Below are 22,866 nucleotides of genomic sequence, written 5' to 3' on the forward strand. Positions count from 1 at the left end.
ACCACCACCACCACCACCATCATCACCACCATCACCATCACTACCACCATCACCATCATCACCACCATCATCACCACCATCACCATCACCACCACCACCATCATCATCACCACCACATCATCATCACTACCACATCATCATCACCACCACATCATCACCACCATCATCACCACCATCATCATCACCACCATCACCACCACCGCCACCACCACCACCACCATCATCATCATCTGTCATTAACCCACCCTCATTAGTCATTATGACAGCTCTTTCTGTCTTTCAACTTCTTTTGCTTTCCACCTCCACATCCCAGTCCTCATCTATCCAACTATAACCGGTGCTTGTCTCTTATGCCCACCCATACCTCACACCTGCCATTTCCCATCAGTTTTTTGACAAAATAGCTGATTAAGCTTTTCTTTAAAAATTTATTATTATTATTTTTTGTTGTTTGTTTAACATACAATGTAGTTATAAAAAGTGTACATGTATGTATATCTTTATCTCACAATTACCGTGGTTCAGATTGTTATCTTTTTGTTATCTTTTCTAGAGTGTTTTCTCAAAATATAACACTAAAACACAGTCGGAATACTGAAGTTCACAGGTTTTTATTTCTTTTTGCAGAGTGTTCTCTAGAAGACAAGAAATACTCAGACGGAGTGCGGACGGTCGTTGAGTGCAACACTTGGTACGTTGTCAGTCTACAACATCCCATTTGTTTCTAATGTTGTGGTATTTCACATTCTCCTATATTTCAATAGTTCATTCTTTTAGTGAATCAGTAAAATATATAGAATCATTTTACATGAAATCAACCAAAGATAAAAAAGCATATCTCAGAATTACTTTAACTTTTAACCTATTACAACAGGGGCGGATGCATGAATTATTATTGGGTGGGGGAAGTGGGTTAAGGAAAAAAAGGTAATGGGACCGACTTGTGAAATCGACAACCTAATGCATTTTTTTTTTTAAAGCTGGAAAAAAACCCACTATTTTTTATGGGGACAGTCTCCCTTGTTCCCTCCCCCCCCCCCCCCCCCCCCCCCCAGATCCACCTCTGTACTGAGTGGCTATCTCTACGCTTGTATGTGAAAAACAGATTTGGGCTTCCCTAAACATTGTGCTTACTATGTCAACAATGGTAGAGTACCAAATATCACATTTGTTTCTTGGACCCAGTTTCAGATGTCTCAAACTAAAGTTTACAAGAGAAAATTCTGCAATTTGGTGAATAGTACATACATGTATGCCAAACTTCAGGAATAGTATTGGGATGGAAAATGGATAATACATACATGTACGGCATGAAACAGAGAAACTCACATAATTTTTATTATTTTGTGAGACTGAATGTAATAAATAAAGTATCACCGTTGTTTATTTTCAGTGTGTGTGCGTGTGGAGACTGGGTGTAATAAATAAAGTATCACCGTTGTTTATTTTCAGTGTGTGTGCGTGTGGAGACTGGGTGTAATAAATAAAGTATCACCGTTGTTTATTTTTAGTGTGTGTGGAGACTGGGTGTAATAAATAAAGTATCACTGTTGTTTATTTTCAGTGTGTGTGCGTATGGAGACTAGGTGTAATAAATAAAGTATCACCATTGTTTATTTTCAGTGTGTGTGGAGACTGGGTGTAATAAATAAAGTATCACCGTTGTTTATTTTCAGTGTGTGTGCGTATGGAGACTAGGTGTAATAAATAAAGTATCACCATTGTTTATTTTCAGTATGTGTGTGTGTGGAGACTGGGTGTAATAAATAAAGTGTCACCGTTGTTTATTTTTAGTGTGTGTGGAGACTGGATGTAATAAATAAAGTATCACCATTGTTTATTTTCAGTGTGTGTGCGTGTGGAGACTGGGTGTAATAAATAAAGTATCACCGTTGTTTACTTTCAGTGTGTGTGTGTGTGTGGAGACTGGGTGTAATAAATAACGTATCACCGTTGTTTATTTTCAGTGTGTGTGGAGACTGGGTGTAATAAATAAAGTATCACCCTTGTATATTTTCAGTGTGTGTGTACGTATGGAGACTAGGTGTAATAAATAAAGTATCACCATTGTTTATTTTCAGTGTGTGTGGAGACTGGGTGTAATAAATGAAGTATCACCGTTGTTTATTTTCAGTGTGTGTGCATGTGGAGACTGGGTGTAATAAATAACATATCACCATTGTTTATTTTCAGTGTGTGTGCGTGTGGAGACTGGGTGTAATAAATAAAGTATCACCATTGTTTATTTTCAGTGTGTGTATGTGTGGAGACTGGGTGTAATAAATAAAGTATCACCGTTGTTTATTTTCAGTGTGTGTGTGTGGAGACTGGGTGTAATTAATAAAGTATCACCATTGTTTATTTTCAGTGTGTGTGCGTGTGGAGACTGGGTGTAATAAATAAAGTATCACCCTTGTTTATTTTCAGTGTGTGTGTGCGTATGGAGACTAGGTGTAATAAATAAAGTATCACCATTGTTTATTTTCAGTGTGTGTGGAGACTGGGTGTAATAAATAAAGTATCACCGTTGTTTATTTTCAGTGTGTGTGTGTGTGGAGACTGGGTGTAATAAATGAAGTATCACAGTTGTTTATTTTCAGTGTGTGTGCATGTGGAGACTGGGTGTAATAAATAACATATCACCATTGTTTATTTTCAGTGTGTGTGCGTGTGGAGACTGGGTGTAATAAATAAAGTATCACCATTGTTTATTTTCAGTGTGTGTATGTGTGGAGACTGGGTGTAATAAATAAAGTATCACCGTTGTTTATTTTCAGTGTGTGTGTGTGTGGAGACTGGGTGTAATTAATAAAGTATCACTGTTGTTTGTTTTCAGTGTGTGCTCATGTGGAGACTGGGTGTAATAAATAAAGTATCACCGTTGTTTATTTTCAGTGTGTGTGCGTGTGGAGACTGGGTGTAATAAATGAAGTATCACAGTTGTTTATTTTCAGTGTGTGTGCATGTGGAGACTGGGTGTAATAAATAAAGTATCACCATTGTTTATTTTCAGTGTGTGTATGTGTGGAGACTGGGTGTAATAAATAAAGTATCACCGTTGTTTATTTTCAGTGTGTGTATGTGTGGAGACTGGGTGTAATAAATAAAGTATCACCGTTGTTTATTTTCAGTGTGTGTGTGTGGAGACTGGGTGTAATTAATAAAGTATCACTGTTGTTTGTTTTCAGTGTGTACTCATGTGGAGATTGGGTGTAATTAATAAAGTATCACCATTGTTTATTTTCAGTGTATGTGCGTGTGGAGACTGGGTGTAATTAATAAAGTATCACCATTGTTTATTTTCAGTGTATGTGTGTGTGGAGACTGGGTGTAATAAATAAAGTATCACCGTTGTTTATTTTCAGTGTGTACTCATGTGGAGATTGGGTGTAATTAATAAAGTATGACCATTGTTTATTTTCAGTGTGTGCGCATGTGGAGACTGGGTGTAATTAATAAAGTATCACCATTGTTTATTTTCAGTGTATGTGCGTGTGGAGACTGGGTGTAATAAATAATGTATCACTGTTGTTTATTTTCAGTGTGTGTGCGTGTGGAGACTGGGTGTGTACAGGAGTGCCCTGTACTCACCAGTCGGCGGATGGAGCGATTCCCGGTAAGACCTAGTTACAGTATTTCTTACTCACACTGTAAATGGATTTTTTCTGTTAGTAACTTTTATATGCACTTTTCTATAGGACAGAACATATCATTACTTTTGGCCTTTGGTATAACTGTCAAAGGACACTGATTGAGATGGGTTAAAACCTGCTTAGGTTCAGTCATATGACTCAGGCACCTCATGACTCGGGCACCTCATGACTCGGGCACCTCATGAACCTCATGACTCGGGCACGTCATGGCTCAGGCACCTCATGACTCGGGCACCTCATGACTCAGGCACCTCATGACTCTGGCACCTCATGACTCAGGCACCTCATGACTCAGGCACCTCATGACTCTGGCACCTCATGACTCAGGCACCTCATGACTCTGGCACCTCTGGTATGTGCTCTACTAACTAAATTAAATCTTGTTCCCTGCACCTATTTCAATATGTGGGACGTAGACCAGTGGTAAATTTTAAGCGCTCGCTTGATATGTGGTCGATCTAGGATCAATCCCCATCGGTGGCCACATTGGGGTATTTCTCGTTCCAGCCAGTGCACCACGACTGATATATCAAAGGATGTGGTATGTGCTGTCCTGTCTGTGGGATGGTGCATGTAAAAGATTCCTCTGCTACTAGTGGAACATTGTAGCGGGTTTCCTCTCTAAGACTAAATGTCAGAATTACCACATGTTTGACATTCAATAGCTAATGATTAATAAACCAATGTGCTCTAGTGGTGTCATTAAGCAAAACAAACTATTTCAACATCATGGAGCAGTAACACATACTAACAATGAAAAATTAAGGCAACATTAATATGCAAAAAACAGAGAGTAAAGTTTGTTTTATTTAACAACGCCACTAGAGCACATTGTTTTTTTATCTTATCATCGGCTATAGGACATCAAACATATGGTCATTCTGACACTGTTTTTATCTTATCATCGGCTATAGGACATCAAACATATGGTCATTCTGACACTGTTTTTATCTTATCATCGGCTATAGGACATCAAACATATGGTCATTCTGACACTGTTTTTTAGAGGAAACCCGCTGTCGCCACATAGGCTACTCTTTTTACGACAGGCAGCAAGGGATCTTTTATTTGCACTTCCCACAGGCAGGATAGCACAAACCATGGCCTTTGTTGAACTAGCTATGGATCACTGGTCGGTGCAAGTGGTTTACACCTACCCACTGAGCCTTGCGGAGCACTCACTCAGGGTTTGGAGTCGGTATCTGGATTAAAAATCCCATGCCTCGACTGGGATCCGAACCCAGTACCTACCAGCCTGTAGACCGATGGCCTAACCACTACGCCACCGAGGCCTGTATATCCAGTAGAATACAGGGTATATGTTTTGCACCCATTTCCAAATGTGGAATGTTTGTACGCAATAAAGTTTATCTTATCTTATCTTATCTTATCTTATCTTAATTTATCCGCTTTCTCCACAGGGACAACTGAACAAAGGCCGTGGTATGTGCTTTCCTGTCTATGGAAAAGTGCATAATAAGAGATCCCTTGCTGCATTAACAATACTGTAACGGGTTTCCTCTGATGACTACGAGTCGGACTAACCATATGTTTGAGATCCAATAGCCGATGATTAATAAATCAATGTGCTCTAGTGGTGTCATTAAACAAAACAAACTTTAACTTTCTCCACAAGGAGCTGTTAATGCTTAATTTATTAATTATTTTTCATTTGTCCTACCAGGTCCAGAGTCCAGCAGGGTTCTCTCCCCTAACCCCCCCCCCCACCTCCAGCAGAGGGAGGAGCTGTTAATGTTTAATTTACAAATGTGTTTTTAATTTGTCCAACCAGGTGCAGTCTAGAAGGGTTCTCTCCCCCCCCCCCCCCCCCCCCCCCCCCAGCAGAGGGAGGAGCTGTTAATGTTTAATTTACAAATGTCTTTAATTTGTCCTGCCAGGTCCAGTTCAGCAGGGTTCTCTCCCCTCCCTCCAGCAGAGGGAGCAGTTGCTGAGTGGGTTCAAGGCCAGTGAGGTGGTGCTGGTGCGAGCGGTGCAGGATGAAGTGGCTCACATACAGAGCGGGGACGACATTCTACATGAACTGAACAACCTGCAGTCAGAGACCAGTCACACACAGGTAGGTAATCACACACAGGTAGGTCATCACACACAGGTAGGTAATCACACACAGGTAGTTCATCACACCCAGGTAGGTCATCACACACAGGCATGTAATCACACCCAGGTAGGTCATCACATACAGGTAGGTCATCACTCACACAGGTGTGTAATCACACACAGGTAGGTCATCATACACAGGTATGCCATCACACACACAGGTAATTCATCACACACAGGTATATCATCACACACAGGTAGGTAATCACAGAGGGGTGGGGGGTCAGGGGTTAAAACCTCTGTGCTCAAAGTAAATTTTGTTTGTGTAAATATATTTCCCACTGAAGCATGTCTCGAATCCTAAAAAATTCACTCACCACAGTCTAAAGTCCTCTACTCTGCATAATGCATATCCATATTCAGTGATTTTAATTATTAATAATATCTGGGCCTCGGTGGTGTTGTGGTTAAGCCATCAGACACAAGGCTGGTAGGTACAGGGTTCACAGCCCGGTACCGGCTCCCACCTAGAGCGAGTTTCAACGACTCAGTGGTTAGGTGTAAGACCACTACACCCACTTCTCTCTCACTAATGACTAACCCACTGTCCTGAAGAGACAGACAGCCCAGATAGCTGAGGTATGTGCCCAGGACAGCGTGATTGAACCTTAATAAGCACGGAAATAAAAGGTTTTTTATTATTAATAATTAGGATGAAATAAGGAGGCAGAAAAACCTGCTGGCAATACATGTAGCTCAGGAAGATGTATCATTAGTTGGAATTTCCTGCAAGCACTGAGTTGATGAAATTAACCAGTCAATGAGTATTTTTGTTTCATTTCCAGGGCGACGAGTCTCCTTGATGTTCCATCTCATTTGCTGTACAGAGTTAGCCATTTTGAATTAAGAAAGGTTTTGTAGCAGATCGTCAGATGATTTGGTAATGTGGATAGCAGTAGCAATTTAAACTTGCCATAGGACCTCTTTTACGCAGACACGTACACTTTTTACATAGCTCTTGAGAAGTGAGGTTAGTCTGTTCTATTAGTTTTTGTGGTGAAATGTAAAGAAGAAAGGAAGAGGAATTTGAGGGAACAGTCTTAGAACAGGAGGAGATGTGAAACTGAAGGTGTTTTCAAATTTTGTTGTAGATGATGAACTGTACAGGAATAGTTTAATGATGAACTGTAAAGGAATAGTTTAATGAACTGTAAAGGAATAGTTTATTGATGAACTGTAAAGGAATAGTTTATCGATGAAATGTAAAGGAATAGTTTATTAATGAAATGTACAGTAATAGTTTATCAATGAAATGTAAAGGAATAGTTTATCGATGAAATGTAAAGGAATAGTTTATTGATGAAATGTAAAAAAATAGTTTATCAGTTAATTGTAAAGAAATAATTTACTGATGAATGTAAAGGAATAGTTTATCAGTTAAATATAAAACAAAATAGTTTATTCATAACATGTAATGAAATCATTTGTTGATGAAATGTAAAAGAATAGTTTGATGAACTGAAAAGGAAGTTTGTGAAATTACAAAATCCCAGTTGATAAAATGTAAAACATAAATATATGTTGATGAAAATTAATATAAAGAATATTTGTTGATGAAATGTAAAGCACAAATATTTGTTAATAAAATGTGGAAATAAAACACAAAGTATTTGTGTTGAAATCTACAGCATTTTTCATTGGTGTTGTTTGTGTCAGTTACGAGGGTATACGTCATCATGTTATTGTGTTTGTTGTTTGTTTCTTCACATCTGTCACTTTTGTTATCTCTTTTCTTATCATAATAAACATTTCGTAACAAATATCAACATCGTTTGTTCTGTTGTCACCAACATGATATTTATTCAAAGATATTTAGATTAAAGGCATACTGTCACGGATTTAAGAACCTTATTTCTCTAAAAATGGATAATAAATAAAAATTACATTAATTGTTGGAAACCAAATTTAGCTATCGCATCACCTTAACTGAACCATGATGGATTGAAATCCATGTCAACCCTCTCAGCAATTTTAGTTTTTGAATTATGGACCATTGCCATAATTCAATTATGTTTTACAAAATATCATTAATAAATGGAGTATGGTGGTTATAAAGATGGTTGAATAAAGTTCATTTACGGACAAATCAAATTAATTTTGTTCAAGTAATACTTTGTTAGACCATTAAATAGGTCAGTGGTCTGTGACAATATGCCTTTAAATAGGTCAGTGGTCTGTGACAATATGCCTTTAAAGGTGGATTATTGTGGTTTCATTATAACCATGCATTTTGTGTTTTTTAATCGGGTTGGGATGAACCCCAGTGGTAAATTGCTCATCTGATGTGCGGTTGGTTTAAGATCGATTCCCATCAGTGGTCCTATTGGGCTATTTCTCGTTCCAGCCAGTGCACCACAACTGGTATATCAATGGCTGTGGTATTTGCTATCCTGTCTGTGAAACGATGCAAATAAAAATCCCTTGCTACTGATGGAAACAAATGTAGCGGGTTTCCTCTTTAAGACTATAAGTCAGAATTATCAAATGTTTGACATCCAGTAACCGATGATTAATAAATCAATATGCAGGCCCGTGGGGGGGGGGGGGGGGGGGGGGGGATGGGGGTGTCACATGCACCCCCCCACTTGTGAGCCTTTTTTATCACATTAATGTTTGCCCCCCTCCCCCCATCACTCCCACTCCTACGGGCCTGATATGCTCTAGTGTTGTTGTTAAACAAAACAAACTATAAGTTTTTGTTTTTCAAAGTTGCATCCCTTCTGTAGAAAAAGTCTGCATCTGCCATCAGATGTTATTGTATTGTAATCGTACAAGATGTAATGTAATGATCAACAATAATACAACGGACAATCATTTCAGCAGTAAATAATCGTCGATATAAGTTACTCAATAAATATAATATGATCATGCATTAGTTTCTCTTACCGGCCTTGGTGGCGTCATGGTTAGGCCATCGGTCTACAGGCTGGTAGGTACTGGGTTCAGATCCCAGTCGAGGCATGGGATTTTTAATTCAGATACCGACTCCAAACCCTGAGTGAGTGCTCCGCAAGGCTTAATGGGTAGGTGTAAACCACTTGCACCGACCATGATCCATAACTGGTTCAACAAAGGCCATGGTTTGTGCTATCCTGCCTGTGGGAAGCGCAAATAAAAGATCCCTTGCTGCCTGTCGTAAAAGAGTAGCCTATGTGGCGACAACGGGTTTCCTCTAAAAAAAAACAGTGTCAGAATGACCATATGTTTGACGTCCAATAGCCGATGATAAGATAAAAAATCAATGTGCTCTAGTGATGTCGTTAAATAAAAGAAACTTTACTTGTAGTTTCTCTTTTTAAACTGGCCATTTGCCCGTCACAATAATGAACCTATCAACCGGTTTCTAAATGCAATACAATGACATGATTTTGGCACCTCAAGGGGAGTACTCAACCGACTAAGTGAGTGAGTAAAAGTGAGTAAAAAAATTAGGGCTCAACCGACTGAGCTAAATCCTTCCCTCATATTGTTATTGTTATCTGATGTCATACACACAGAGATAATGAAAGGAAACCTGCAGGTCAGGTCAGGTCAGGTAAGGTCATAGGGTTTTACGTGCACATTCAGAACAAGTTGTTGTAGCGTACGCCTGTCGTGAGCACAAGAGCCGGTCTTGGCCGGCTACTCCGTCCATGACAGGAAGGAAGGAAGGAAACTCTTTTAACGTGCCCATATCCTTATGGTTCAGGCACGCCCGCCGTGGATTCATGCACTGACATAGCCAGCTCACGACTCCACGGCCGGTCCATGACAGGACACATACACCAGCAGCAAGCGATCTTTTATACTCGGTCAGTTGAGTGCTCGCTAGAGGTGCTTGCGTCACAGGATCGAACCACCTCGGTGGATCCATTCAACTGTTTTTTTATTGATCCAAACAGTGCAACACAACTGAACAAAGGCCGTGTTATGTGCTTTTCTGTCTGGGGGAAAGTGCATATAAAAATTCCCTTGCTACTAATGGAAACATATAGCAGGTTTCTTCTGATAACTACGTGTCGGAATTACCGTATGTTTGACATCCAACAACCGATGATTAATTCGTCAATTTGCTCTAGTGGTGTAGTTAACCAAAACAAACTTCAACTTTATATGCACCACAATAGAGACAGGATAGTACATATGCCATAGACTTTGTTACATCAGTTGTGGAACACTGGTTGGAACGAGAAATTGTCCAATGTGCACACCGATGGGAATCGATCGAAAAGTGTGCTTAACAGATAAAAAACGTATTTCATTAACATAAGCATCGCAGACCATTCAGGAGTAGTTTTAAATATAAAAATGAGTCATATAGAAAAAGGCAAAGGCTTGTGGAAATTCAATAACTCTTTGTTACGTGATAAAGAATATGTTAACTTAGTCAAGGAAACTATTACTAAAATAACACGGCAATATGCTTTACCAGTTTATGATTTAGATAATATCGATGCAATACCGAAAGATGAAATCAATTTTTCAATAAATAGTCAACTCTTTCTAGAAACATTACTCATGGAAATAAGGGGGAAAAGTATATCTTTTTCCATGCATAAGAAAAAATTAAACACCGAATTAGAACAAACTATATGTGATGAAATAAAAGCTTTAGAGGAAAACGAACATGTAGTTGACTGGAAAAGAATCGAAAGCAAAAAGTCTGAATTATTAGAATTACGTAAAGAAAAACTCAAAGGTCATTATATTAGGTCAAGATCACAATGGATAGAAGAAGGCGAAAAACCAACTAAGTATTTTTTGCAATTTAGAATCTCGTAATTATTTCAGTAAATTAATATAAAAAATTCAGTTAAATAATGGAATAGAAATTAAGGATCAGAAGCAAATTTTGAAAGAAACAAAGAAATTTTACCAAAATCTTTATTCCGCACCATCGTGGCAAAATGATGATGATATTATTAAAAAACTATCTCACTTTAGTTTTAATAAATTAACTGATAAAGAAGCTGAAGAATTAGAGGGTCAAATAAAATATACGGAGGTATTAACATTTCTTAAAGCTATGAAAAATGACAAGAGCCTAATGGATTTACGGTTGAATTCTTTAAAATGTTTTGGATGGATTTAGGACACTATGTAAGTAGATCTATCAACTATAGTTACACTATTAAAGAAATGTCTCATGTACAAAAGCTAGGTATCCCAAAACCTAATAAATCAAACGAATTCTTAAAAAATTGGCGACTTTAACCCTTTTAAACTGTACTTATAAAATGGCGTCAGGATGTATCGCGAATAGAATTAAACCGTTTTGGATAAATTAATAGACAAAGACCAAACTGGTTTCGTTAAAGGAAGATACATTGGGGGGAAATATTAGATTAATCTATGACATTATGTTATACACAGAAGAACATGTTATTCCTGGATTACTGCTACTAATTGATTTTGAAAAAGCATTCGATTCTTTATCTTGGACGTTTATATATAAAGTTAGATATATTTAACTTTAAAACATCCATTAAAAACTGGATAAAAACGTTTTACAATAATTCTTTATCTAGTGTAATACAGAATGGATTTTTATCTGAAGCTTTCAAATTAGAAAGGGGTTGTAGACAAGGAGATCCTCTGTCTCCTTATATATTTATTCTGTGTGCTGAAGTACTTTCAATTATATTAAGAGACTCTAGCAATATTAAGGGAATCAGTACTGATGGCGAAGAATATTTAATTTCGCAATATGCAGATGACACAAGTTTCATTCTTGATGGTTCTTCCGAGTCTCTGTACAATACATTGAAGGTTTTAGATTATTATGCATATATATCAGGCCTAAAAATTAATTTTTCTAAATCAAAAGGTATATGGATCGGAAAGAAAAAGTTTTCTAAGGATGTGTTCCAGCGTACGCGGTGGAAGTTAAAATGGGGCGCAACACAATTTAATTTGCTCGGTATCAACTTCGCAGTTAACATGGAACAAATAATAGCACTGAACTATGATTCTAAAATAATAGAAATGCAAAAATTAATGAGGCTATGGTCTGTTAGAAGATTAACAGCTTTAGGAAGAATAACAGTACTGAAAACTTTAATACTGCCAAAGCTAACCCATCTGTTAATAGCGCTACCAAATCCAAATGACAAATTGATAAAAAAAATGTAAATACATTATTTTTTAAATTTATCTGGCAGAGCAATACTGAAAAACTGAAACGGAGTCTAATAATACAAAATTACAAAACAGGTGGTATTAAAATGATAAACATATCAAATTTTATAACAGCCTCAAAATGCACGTGGATTCGAAGAATGTTTTTAAATAACTCAAAGTGGATAACTTTGTTTAAATCGGTTACAAACATATCTTTAAAAGACTTGATTATACAAGGCGATTATTTACTAATGCGAAATATTGAACACGTTCGAAATACGTTTTGGAGAGACACCTTGTTCAGCTGGTTAGAGATACACAAATATCAAAAACCACAAAATGTTGAGGATATTTTAAGCATTAATATTTGGTATAATAGCAAAATATGTATAGGTAACAAACCATTTATATACAAAATTTATATATATATATATAACGGTATTATATTTATAAATGATTTATTAAATAAACAAGGTGATTTTTATACATACGAACAGTTTGCAACAAAATATCAAATAAATACAAACTTCTTAGAATATGCTTCACTTAGAAGTGCTATTAAATCATTTATAAACAAGCTTGGAACAATAAGGGGTGACACGTTCACAATTCCGAAAAATCCGGTTTTTCCGTTTAAACTAAAATGTTTATTAAAAGACAAAAATAACTTCACAAACTATAACCCCCAAAGCACAATTAAAATATGCGAACGAAGGATTTATGTACGATACCAGGCAATGGGAAAAGTATTATGTTATTCCTTTTCGATGTGTAAAAGATTCAACCTTATCATGGTTTCAATACAGAATACTGCATAGAATCTTAACTACAAATACATTTTTACACATGATACATTATGTTGATTCAAATGCTTGTGACTTCTGTCAAAATTCTCCAGAAACGATACCACATCTATTTTTTGACTGCAATAAGGTTAACCACATTGGATACAGACTGAAACTGGAATTGATATTTGTTTTAACCGAGATATTGTTATGTTTGGTATGGTTAATAATGAACACAGCAACTTTGTAAATTGGTTAATTATCAATATTAAATATTATATTTATAGTATGAAAGTACAGAAAAAAGTATTAAATATAAATGGAGTTAAAAATATATTGCGAAACAAATTTAAAATCGAAAGGTTTATTTCATACAAAAATTGTGAACATGAAATTTTCAATAATCAATGGACACAGTTGCTTAATCTTTTTAACTGAAACTTCTTATAAATAGCTTGTTTCGAATTACAGGTTTTTTCGTTTGTAATTGCAGGTTTTTTCGTTTCGAAATATAAGTCTCTTTTCGTAGCATAGATTTTAAGTCCCCCCCCCCCCCCCCCATTATTTATTTATTTATTTATCTATCTATCTATTCATTCATTAATTTCTTTCTATTCTATTATATTTTCTTTCTTTCCTTCTACTTTTCTCAACTCTTTCCAAGATATGAATCAGAGCATCTTGGCTTTCTTTGCCAATCCCCAACCATATGGGAACACTAGAAATATATTTATATGTTAAATTACTATAATATTATGCATTTTCACTTATATAGCAACTCTATTGTAAAACCATGAAATCAAGGCCCCCCAACCTTGACATGGTCAAACTTGGCTGGGGATAATGAATGATTAAAAAAAAAAAACAACCTCCAACCCCCCCCCCCCCCCCCCCCCCCCCCCCCCCCAAAAAAAAAACCCCACAAAAAACAAACAAAAAAACAAACAACAAACATAAGCATCGCAAAACACTAACACGAGCCCTTTCAGCCATGGAGGTTCAACTAATTCATGCATGAAACACAAATCTCTATGTATAAGTTTACCAAATATTTGCTTCTTGTTTTCTTGGTCATAAAAACCATAGGTTTACAACAACAACAATAAATTAAATTTAAAAAAAACACACCCAGAGAATAATTATTTTTAAGTATGTACTGAAGTTTGGTCTTAAAATAAAGATGCCTTTAAAAACCAGTCTATTGGTAAAACGCATTGTCTTAAATTAGTCTATTGGTAATTACACACTTCAATTATTTTTTTTTTAAATCAGTATATTGGAAAAACACATTGTTTTCAAGGTCAGGCTATTGTACAATGAATACACTATTTTACAAGTCAGTAGCTAGTATTGGTATAATGTAGTTTTAAAAGTCAGTCTATTGGTAAAACACCGTTTTAAAAGTCAGTTTATTGGTAAAACACACCGTTTTAAAAGTCAGTTTATTGGTAAAACACACCAGTTTAAAAGTCAGTTTATTGGTAAAACACACCGTTTTAAAAGTCAGTTTATTGGTAAAACAAACCAGTTTAAAAGTCAGTATATTGGTAAAACACACCGTTTTAAAAGTCAGTTTATTGGTAAAACACACCAGTTTAAAAGTCAGTTTATTGGTAAAACACACCGTTTTAAAAGTCAGTTTATTGGTAAAACACACCGTTTTAAAAGTCAGTTTATTGGTAAAACACACCAGTTTAAAAGTCAGTTTATTGGTAAAACACACCGTTTTAAAAGTCAGTTTATTGGTAAAATACACCAGTTTAAAAGTCAGTTTATTGGTAAAACACACCGTTTTAAAAGTCAGTTTATTGGTAAAACACACCAGTTTAAAAGTCAGTTTATTGGTAAAACAAACCAGTTTGAAAGTCAATGCATTGAATAACGAACAAATTGTTTTAAAAACCAGACTGTTGATAAAACACACTGGTTTAAAAGTCTTGTTTGTTTGTTTAACGACACCATTATTCTTAGAGAGGAAACCCACTATATTTTTCCATTAGCAGCAAAGGATCATTTACATGCAGACAGGATATCACACACCACAGCCTTTGATATACCAGTCGTGGTGCACTGCCAGGAACAAGATTAAAAGTCAGTATATTGGATAATGAACACATTGTTTTAGAAACCAGTATTTGTATAACACTGTCTAAAATTAACTAGTATTTGTTTTAGTCTATTAGTAAAACACACTGATTTAAAAGTCAGTCTATTGGATAATGAATATATCGTTTAAAAACAAAAAGTAACCAGAACCTAATTATATTATATATTTAATTTTAGAAAACCACCCCCCCAAAAAAAAACCCCACAAAAAACCCCCACACAACAACAACAAAACAAAAACAAACAACAACAACAAAAACAACAACAACAACAACAACAACTTTAGATGTCATTTTTTTCTCAAACAAAACATAAAGAGTATTCTGTAATAGAGAAAATATTCATCAAACATATCTAAATAAACAAACAATGTAAATAATATTAATATAAATTCATGAATAAACTGGTTAGCTGGAACGATGCACGAGCAATCTCAAAACACCAAAACAATCTAAATAATACAATCTCAAAATATACAATCGGTCTAACGAATACAATCTCAAAATACACGAACAATCTAACAAATATAATATTAAAATACACGAGCAATCTTTAGAATACAATAAAAATAGACGAAAAATCTAAAGAATACAATATCAAAATACACGAGCAATCCAAAGAATACAGTCACAAAATACACGAACAATCTAACAAATACAATCTCAAAATATACGAGCAATCTACAGAATACAATCTCAAAATATACAAACAATCTACAGAATACAATCTCAAAATATACGAACAATCTACAGAATACAATCTCAAAATATACGAACAATCTACAGAATACAATCTCAAAATATACGGGCAATCTACAGAATACAATCTCAAAATATACGAACAATCTACAGAATACAATCTCAAAATATACGAACAATCTACAGAATACAATCTCAAAATATACAAACAATCTACAGAATACAATCTCAAAATATACGAACAATCTACAGAATACAATCTCAAAATATACAAACAATCTACAGAATACAATCTCAAAATATACGGGCAATCTACAGAATACAATCTCAAAATATACGAGCAATCTAAAGAATACAATCTCAAAATATACGAAAAATCTAAAGAATACAATATCAGAATACACGAGCAATCTACAGAATAAACAATTCAAAAGATGCATGGGTTATCTAAAAATGTATAATCAATCTAAATAATACATGGGCAATGTAAAGAATGCAATAGTAATTAAAAGAACGCACAACCAATTTAAAGAGAGTACTAAACCAAATAACTTCTGGCTGGGTCAAAGTTCGGTGCCCCTCGAACTTTGACCCAGCCGGAAGTTATTTGGTTTAGTACTTTTGATAGAGAAGTGAACACCACAAGTCCTGTGATTGGTGATAAATGTGAGTGTGTTGGTTGTGAAAAAAAAGAAGAGAAAAAGCTTCATCTGGGCAAAAAATGTATGTAATTTTATTTCATCTAGTATCACTGTGTCAAGCAGCCTTGTGCTTGGGGGCGGGACATAACCCAGTGGTATAATGTTCGCTTGACGCGCGGTCGGTCTAGGATCGATGCCCGTCGGTGGACCCATTGAGCTATTTCTCATTCCAGCCAGTACTCCACAACTGGAATAGTGCATATAGAAGATCCCTTGCTGCTAATCAAAAAGAGTAGCCCATGAAGTAGGGCGACAGCGGGTTTCCTCTGTTAATATCTGCGTGGTCCTTAACCATATCTCTGACGCCATATAACCGTCAATAAAATGTGTTGAGTGCGTCATTAAATAAAACACTTCAGTCATTTCCGTCTTTGTGTTTGAAACATGTATGGGGTATCTGTAAAAAAAAAAAGTACTCAAATTTTGTGTGGAACTAGGGTAGTAATAGATGCTACCCGTTATCTCAAAAATGAGCAGCTTGACCCCCATTTTTTTCTGATTCACTTTAAGGGTACGGTGTGGTATTTATATCCGTGGCGTTTATGTCGATTGGTACGCTGAAGATAGAGGTTTTAGCCACATATGTTACTATTGTCGTCTATGGGATTTGATTTGGTAGTATACACCCTATAGCACATAGTCAGTGCATAATAAACATATGATTTTGTCATTTTATTTAATTAAAATATACTGATTGATTAATTAGCCATCAATCGACCATGCAAGTTCACAATAACATTGGGCTTGAAAATAACATTAATATATCGATTTTGATTATTTTATTGATGTTAATGTTGTGATACGTTTGACAGTTGTGTTAGTTACTGAGAAGAAGTTTTTTTCCGTTTCACGAGAGACAGCTTAAGTACTACTTGATCTTTTAACAAAAACATATGGGTGATACACGCCCATGTCCGACAGGACATGTATGAATGGAGAACCTCTTGTTCTACAGGACAAGTTGATGTTGAGAGCAATCGAAGCACCTTGACGAGCGAATGTTTTGATTATCTCATCAAACAGCCGTCAATCAGTCACGGTCCACGGTATTGTGGAGTTGATACACTCACACAGACGTCAATAAGTGATGTACTGTGTAAGCGCTGCAGTAAAAGCAAATCCGTGTTCCCTTTTTAAAATTTCCTCTTTTACTTGTGTTCTCAAACGTCAAATTACTTTTAATATCCATTTTGCGGTCGTTAATGTGTATTCATGCACTCAAAACTGCAGTTGTTTTCCCCGATCCCAACCGGAAGTCGTCAGAGTTGCAGTGCGCCTAGTATTGATGGTTGGATTTACAAGATTCGACCAAATGCTTACTGAACATTGCCTCATAATTCCATTTTATAATTAGTTTTGTAATAGGCGTCTGGATTGGTTAAAATGCTATCACGTGATCTAAAAAACCCAATGTTCATTCGTCCATGAACATGAAAACTACACTTTTTCGGTAAACAAATAAAAACAGAATGTTATTACCGGAACTACTTTTTATCAGTTACGTCAACAACGGAATCCCCGAGGATTCGATCGTTTCTATTTTTATCCCAATATCGTCTGCACTGTGAGTGACAATGACAAACTGACAGACGACAATCACAATGTCGGATTACAGACACGAAAGTTTTGGTGGAGACTTTACATTAAGCCACCGCAATTCAGGCTTTAAACGACTCCGGTTTTGAACTGAAACACATAATGTATATGACAGGCCACAAAAACGAAGCTTCAATTAGAAGTTATAGCAGAGAATGCTCAACAAATCAAAAGAGAGACATGAGCGCAGCTCCGTCACATTTGACAAAAACACCAAATCGACAAATTACACGCGCGAAAACACATACGTCTTCGTGCACAATTACGCGATCTGTCCTTTCCGAGAATAATATCACACAATCACAAACTTCCTCTGAAATCCACACACACGGTCCCACGCACACAATAACACTGAAAGCACTTTATCCCTTTCAAGTCAGTCTTCACATACATTTTTCAACTTTTGACAACTGCAATTTTTATATAGTAATTGATAAATATTCTAAATAATTTGACACTCTCCCTTATGCTAATTAGTTCAAAATTCATACTCTAACCGCTTTACAACAAATCTTCCATTTAAATATATAGATCGTTCAATTCTTACTTAATTATCGTTTGAACCCTGAGTGAGTGCTCCGCAAGGCTCAATGGGTAGGTGTAAACCACTTGCACCGACCAGTGTTCCATAACTGGTTCAACAAAGGCCATGGTTTGTGCTATCCTGCCTGTGGGAAACGTAAATAAAAGATCCCTTGCTGCCTGTTGTAAAAGAGTAGCCTATGTGGCGACAGCGGGTTTCATCTAAACTAAAAACAGTGTCAGAATGACCATATGTTTGACGTCCAATAGCCGATGATAAGATAAAAAAATCAATGTGCTCTAGTGGCGTCATTAAATAAAACAAACTTTACTTTTTTAATTATCGTTTGATATTTTTGAGAAAAAAACCCCTGTTTGCGTTATCAGTTCATGTTCAATTATTTTAAATTTGATAACTTTTTATTCGCATTTGATTCTGAAAATTAAAATTCATAAAACCGTATGTAAATCATTATAATGAATCGGAGATTTGACGGAACCCATGAATGTAATTTTCTAAGGGAATTCCCTTATTTGTGTATTGATACAGTTGTAAATCATTGTGGAATAGAGTTCGATTGTTTTTTTTTTAAATATAGTTTTGTTTAATGGCAATATTAATGCATTTGGAATTAAAAGAATTGAACGTTATATGTTTGACGTTCATGCGACGATAAACACCAAAACCGTTTTACACACGTTCAATTCTTAAATATTTCGCTAACTCACAATGTCATTATTATAGAATTAGTTTCAAGATACCGCAACTTTCTGTAAAAGAATATAATAATAATAATAATAATAATAATAATAATAATAATGAATAAATGAATAAATAAATAAATCCTTTTTTGAAAGTAGGCCTATTATATGCACACTTTAAAATGCCACGATTAAAGTTAGTTTGTTTTGTTTAACGACACCACTAGAGCACATTGATTAATTAATCATCAGCTATTGGCTTTCAAACATTTGGTAATTCTGAAACGTAGTCATCAGAAGAAATCCTATACAATTTTTTTCTGATGCAGCAAGGGATCTTTTACTTTGTTTTGTTTGTTTTATTTAACGACACCACTAGAGCACATTGATCTTTTTTTATCTTATCATCGGCTATTGGACAAGCACTTTTCCACAGACAGACAAGAAAGCGCATACCTCGGCCTTTGACCAATTGTTGGAACGAGAAAAAACTCAATCAGTTGAATGGATCCACCGAGGTGGTTCGATCCTGCGACGCAAGCACCTCAAGCGAGAAATCAGCCGACTGAGCTACATCCCACCCCTTCTAGAAGGTATCTAGGCCTATTGTACGCACACTTTAATGAAAGCCATTGAAGTGCAATAGGAACAGTGTGTCACATTTTGCTATTTATACATCTGTTTGTCATAATTAACTACTGTCATATGGCTCCCATTTTTGTAAGGGGGGGGGGGGGGGGGGGGAGGGGGAGATTTTTGCTCGAATTAAAAAAAAATTCCCGAATCTGTATAACAACATTTATTTGTATTAACAATGCTGCTGCCAAACAGCTCGAATTCAACAAAAATTCCCGAATCTGTATAACAAGATTTATTTGTATTAACAATGCTGCCAAACAGCTAAATATGGTTGCAAACGAATCACTATACATTTGTACATGGATTACAACCAATATTGTGGATAAAATGATGGAAATATATAGTGAAAATTGTTCACGCTAGCTCATTTTGCCCGAATTTCTCGATCGTTTTTGCTCGAATTTGATGATTTTCTCCTACACTGGATGGCAGATCCCCTCCCCCCTGCTCCCATGTCTCGTAGGCTTATGACTGTTGTTCAAATTAATCGATTCCACACAATATCTTTACATAAATAAGTGACGAATATCGACATTATAGCGCTCTTGTACGCTGTGTAAACAGAGTCGCGTTCAGGATACCTAGATCCTGTCTTGTCATCAGTAACAAATATTTTGAAATCAACCTGCCTCAAGTTTAACTATTTGATTGGTTCCCAACGTAGCCATTTGGTTTACTGTGAAGCGCATAAACCAGTCTAGCGGTCGTTTTTCCGCTCGGCCTGGTTGACCGCAGCCCTGGTTGACTGTCGGCACAAAGACAGTAAACTTGTATTTGCGATGTAACTAAGATCGATCCCCGACGGTGGACCCGTTGGGCTATTTCTCATTCCACCCAGTGCACCATGACTGGTACATATCAACGGCCATGGTATGTGCTATCCTGTCTGTGGGATAGTGCTTATAAAAGATCTCTTGATACTAATGGAAAAATGTAGCGGGTTTCCCCTCTGAGGCTATATATATGTCAGAATTATCAAATGTTTTACATCCAATAGCAGATGATTAATAAATTAATGTGCTCCAGTGGTGTCGTTAAACAAAACAAAGTAACTTTTTTATAAATTAAAATAAGTATGAAGTAATATTTACAGGTTACATTCTATCATTCTTTGGGGGGGGGGGGGGGGGGGGGGGCTCATTCATAGAGCGGGATCCCCTACCAAGAAACCTCCTGGATATGCCCCTGAGTGGACTTAAACGGTCGGGAAAATAAAACGGTCTGGCGACGGACCGTGCTTGGGTTTCCCCCGTTGAATTAGAAACAATATTGCCATATGTTGTCATATTAAAGTACACGCAAGCAGTTACGGGCATACGTAGACTTGCGACTGCTTCGTGAATACATCACTAATCGTTAAGTGGGACTTACGGGGAGCTTGCGTCCTCGTAAAAAGATACGTGCGTTTTGTGAATAAGGCCTCTGGGCCCAGATTTCTGAAACTATCTTAGCGCTACGATATCGTAAAACACTCGTAGGATGTAGCATGCGTCGTTGTGACGTCATAGCTTACGACCGTTTTACGAAATCGTTGCGCTAAGATAGCTATGGAAATCTCCAGCCTGATTTCCCATTGACAACGGACTTGAAATACGGAATTGACCGAGTTTATCATTAAAGGGAGAGTGTACTGTAATACATATGCAGTACATAGCTTTTGAATCGTAATGCCTTGGTATATCCCATGCCGGTAACGCCTCGCATCCCCAGTTAGTGAGTGTTTTTTATCAGCGTGACTGTGATTCAAACCGAGTTTGTAATTTAATAACCACTCATTACGTGCATATTGATTCGGAATACTGGCGTTAAGATTACTTCACGCGTGACTAGTGAAGCAGAAACACCAATATGTGTGTAACAAAGAAACCAACAGTGTAGTATATAATTAACAAAAGATTACAGTGCTTATTTTAATAACCGATCTAAAAAAAAAGAAAGACATGTTTTATTTAACGACGCACTCAACACATTTTATTTACGGTTATATGGCGTCAGACATATGGTTAAGGACCACACAGATATTGAGAGAGGAAACCCGCTGTCGCCACTTCATGGGCTACTCTTTCCGATTTGCAGCAAGGGATCTTTTATATGCACCATCCCACAGGGTAGTGCATACCACGGCCTTTGATATACCAGTCGTGTAACCGATCTAAGGCTAGTAGGTGCTGGGTTCGCATCCTGGTACCGGCTCTCACACAGAACGAGTTTTAACGACTCTGTGAGTAGATGTACGGCAACTATATCGACTTCTCTCTCACCAACTACTAACAATTTAAACGATGAAACCGTTATCAATGATCAAAACCGTATCTCTGTACATTGCAGAGTCGAATGGATATTTCGCAAAATAGTCGTTAATTATATTGATCTCTGTCAAGTGCCTCATTTACAGAAGGACAGTCATTCCCGAGGATAGTCCTCACCGGACAATACATCCTACCTGCACCACTCAAAGAGGACTGCCACTCCTAAACTAGTTTACTAAATCAAAACTAACACAGGACACTGACGACTTCCGATCTTCAGGACAGACAGCTCAGGTCTTGGCTCATAATAGCGTGCTTAAACAATAATTCACGCTTAAGTTCAGAGTCGGAGTTGGGGATGGAGGCAATCACCTCGCATTCGCTTCCTATGAGGGTGGGATTGGCTGGGATGGGGTGGGAGGGGCGGGATGGGGTTGGCTGGGATGGGTGGGAGGGGTGGGTTGTAGCTCAGCAGTAAAGCGTTTGGCTGAGGTGTGACGGGTCGTAGGATCTATCGTTCACGATAGACTCACGACCAGCCTCACGACTAATCAGGGGTTAGACTTCTCGGATCCGCGGTTTTCCTCTCATAGAACATTGCCTTTCCTCGCATTTTAATCGTCCTTTCCGCGGGAAAAAAAAATCGGTCATGAAAACTCCTGGGCCCAGGTTTTCGAAGCTATCTTAACGCTACGATATCGTAAAACTGTCCTCAATGATGATGATACACATCAAATTATGTTGTGACGTCATTATGAATCTAAATGCGGCCGCGTTTCTTACTTGGTTTCATTTCTTACTTGGTTTCAATTGTCCCCTGCGCATGCTGTAACCTCGCCGTGGTGCAGGGGTGTAACATTATCTTTGAGAATGGCCAATACAGCACACATCCCCTTGTTTTCTTCGAGATACAATTGAAATTTTGAGTAAAAGTCAGTATCTATCTGTGATATTTGTGTTTTTGCACAGTTCTTTACACTGTTTTTATTTAAATCTTG

General features: G+C 36.8%; 1 protein-coding gene across 2 annotated transcripts in view; it reads left to right on the forward strand.

Moving 5' to 3' along the window:
• The window catches only part of LOC121386427 (follistatin-related protein 1-like), a 30,844-nt gene extending 23,313 nt beyond the window's left edge, over window positions 1–7,531 (forward strand). For both annotated transcript variants that reach the window (XM_041517318.1, XM_041517319.1), the window contains 4 exons: window positions 628–691; window positions 3,543–3,616; window positions 5,552–5,730; window positions 6,557–7,531. In XM_041517318.1, coding sequence (XP_041373252.1) covers window positions 628–691; window positions 3,543–3,616; window positions 5,552–5,730; window positions 6,557–6,574 — 335 coding nt within the window. In that variant the 3' untranslated portion in view covers window positions 6,575–7,531. The remainder of the gene's footprint in view (window positions 1–627; window positions 692–3,542; window positions 3,617–5,551; window positions 5,731–6,556) is intronic.
• The last annotated feature ends 15,335 nt before the right edge of the window (window positions 7,532–22,866 follow it).

This window comes from Gigantopelta aegis, chromosome 12 (genome assembly GCF_016097555.1).
Source record: "Gigantopelta aegis isolate Gae_Host chromosome 12, Gae_host_genome, whole genome shotgun sequence".
NCBI lineage: Eukaryota > Metazoa > Mollusca > Gastropoda > Neomphalida > Peltospiridae > Gigantopelta > Gigantopelta aegis.